This window comes from Aureococcus anophagefferens (assembly GCF_000186865.1).
Source record: "Aureococcus anophagefferens unplaced genomic scaffold AURANscaffold_1008, whole genome shotgun sequence".
Taxonomy (NCBI): Eukaryota; class Pelagophyceae; order Pelagomonadales; family Pelagomonadaceae; genus Aureococcus; species Aureococcus anophagefferens.
In genome coordinates this window covers 1-1,368 of record NW_008706206.1, presented here as the reverse complement: position 1 = coordinate 1,368, position 1,368 = coordinate 1, and the positions used below count along the sequence as shown (strand labels likewise).

The window sequence follows — 1,368 nt, the reverse complement described above, 5'->3', positions numbered from 1 at the left end:
CGGCGCGCGCGCGGGACTTCGACGAGCTCGCGCGGCTGTTGGGCGAGGCGGAGGTCGACGCGCGCGGCTTCCGGGGCTTCGCCCGCCTCGAGGCGCTCGCCGGCTCCATGCACGCGGTCTGGGAGTGCGCCCAGCCCGGGACGCTGGCGCGCCTCGGCGCGCGCTGCGCCGCGGCCGGCGCGCGGCGGGGCCGGCCGCGGAAGCGGTCGCCCGCGGCCGCGCCGGGCCTCGACGCCGCGGGCTTCCGGAATCGCTGCGAGGTCGTCCTCGTCGGCGACGACGGCGACGCGGGCCTCCGGGGCCAGTACGAGGTCCGCGCCAAAGCCTTCATCGCCAAGGGCGAGTCGCTGCCCTACCCGGGCGTCCTCGTCGGCGACGACGCGTCCGTGCTCGACGACGCCGCGGCCGCGCCGCGCCCGCTCGACGACGTCCGCTGGGCGACGTTCACCTACGCGTTCCGCCAGTCCGAGGACGACGACGGGCTGAGCCGGCCCCAGGTCGAGATCTGGCCGACGCTGCGCCTCGACAACCCGGCGCCCTTCATCAACGACTTCTGCGGGCCCGACCCAGGGCAGGAAAAGAGTGCGAAATTCCCAACTTCAAAGGCTCCTCTCTCGGCCGTTTTCCACTCGTTTCGGCTGATTTTTGGACGAGCGATCATCTCTCGGAACGGTCTCGAAGCGTGGATGCTTTTTCCGGAACGCGCGCGCGCCGAACACTCAGGTTGAATCGAACTTGAATCACTCTTTTCCTGCCCAGGCCCGACCGCGCGCAGTGGTACGCGCGGAAGAAGCGCCAGAACGTCAAGTACGTCGAGTCCGTCGACGGCGACCCGAAGACGGACTGGGGCGTGCGCATCCTCGCGACGCGCGACGTGAAGCCGGGCGAGCGGCTGCTGGCGGACTACGGCGAGCACTACTGGGCCGCGTGGCGGCCTGTGTGCAAATATTCGACCCGACTTCAACGCGCGCGTAGTCGAATGGTTCGACACACGCTCTTCGGCCGTGCTTCGAGAGCTCGATGAGAGCCATGTGATCCGTCCAAACATCAGCCGAATCGACGTCGATGTGACCGAGCTCGAGGATTTCAAAGTTCGGCCCCGACGGTCGATTCGCGCGCAGGTGGCGCCTCCTCTTCGGCGACGCGATGCGCGCGTTCGTCGACGACGTCGGCGCGCTCTTCATGGACCGCGGCGACGCCGGGGGCGCCTGCGGCGTCGCCGCGCTCCTGCGCTACGCGCGGGAGCGGCGCGTCTTCGCCGCGCCGTCGCGGCCGAACGACTTCCCCGCGGCACGGCCCTTCTGGCGCGCGGCGCCGCCGGACTGGCGGGCCCTCGTGGGCAAGGTCGTCGCGACGCCCGCGCGCCTC

General features: G+C 71.2%; 1 protein-coding gene across 1 annotated transcript; it reads left to right on the top strand.

Moving 5' to 3' along the window:
* Positions 1-107: 107 nt before the first annotated feature.
* Positions 108-1,344, top strand: AURANDRAFT_69149 (hypothetical protein; the record flags this gene model as incomplete). Its single annotated transcript, XM_009044903.1, has 3 exons — positions 108-631; positions 760-939; positions 1,122-1,344. Coding segments are annotated over 3 exons (927 nt in total), but the record flags the coding sequence as incomplete, so codon positions are not given.
* Between the last annotated feature and the right edge of the window lie 24 nt (positions 1,345-1,368).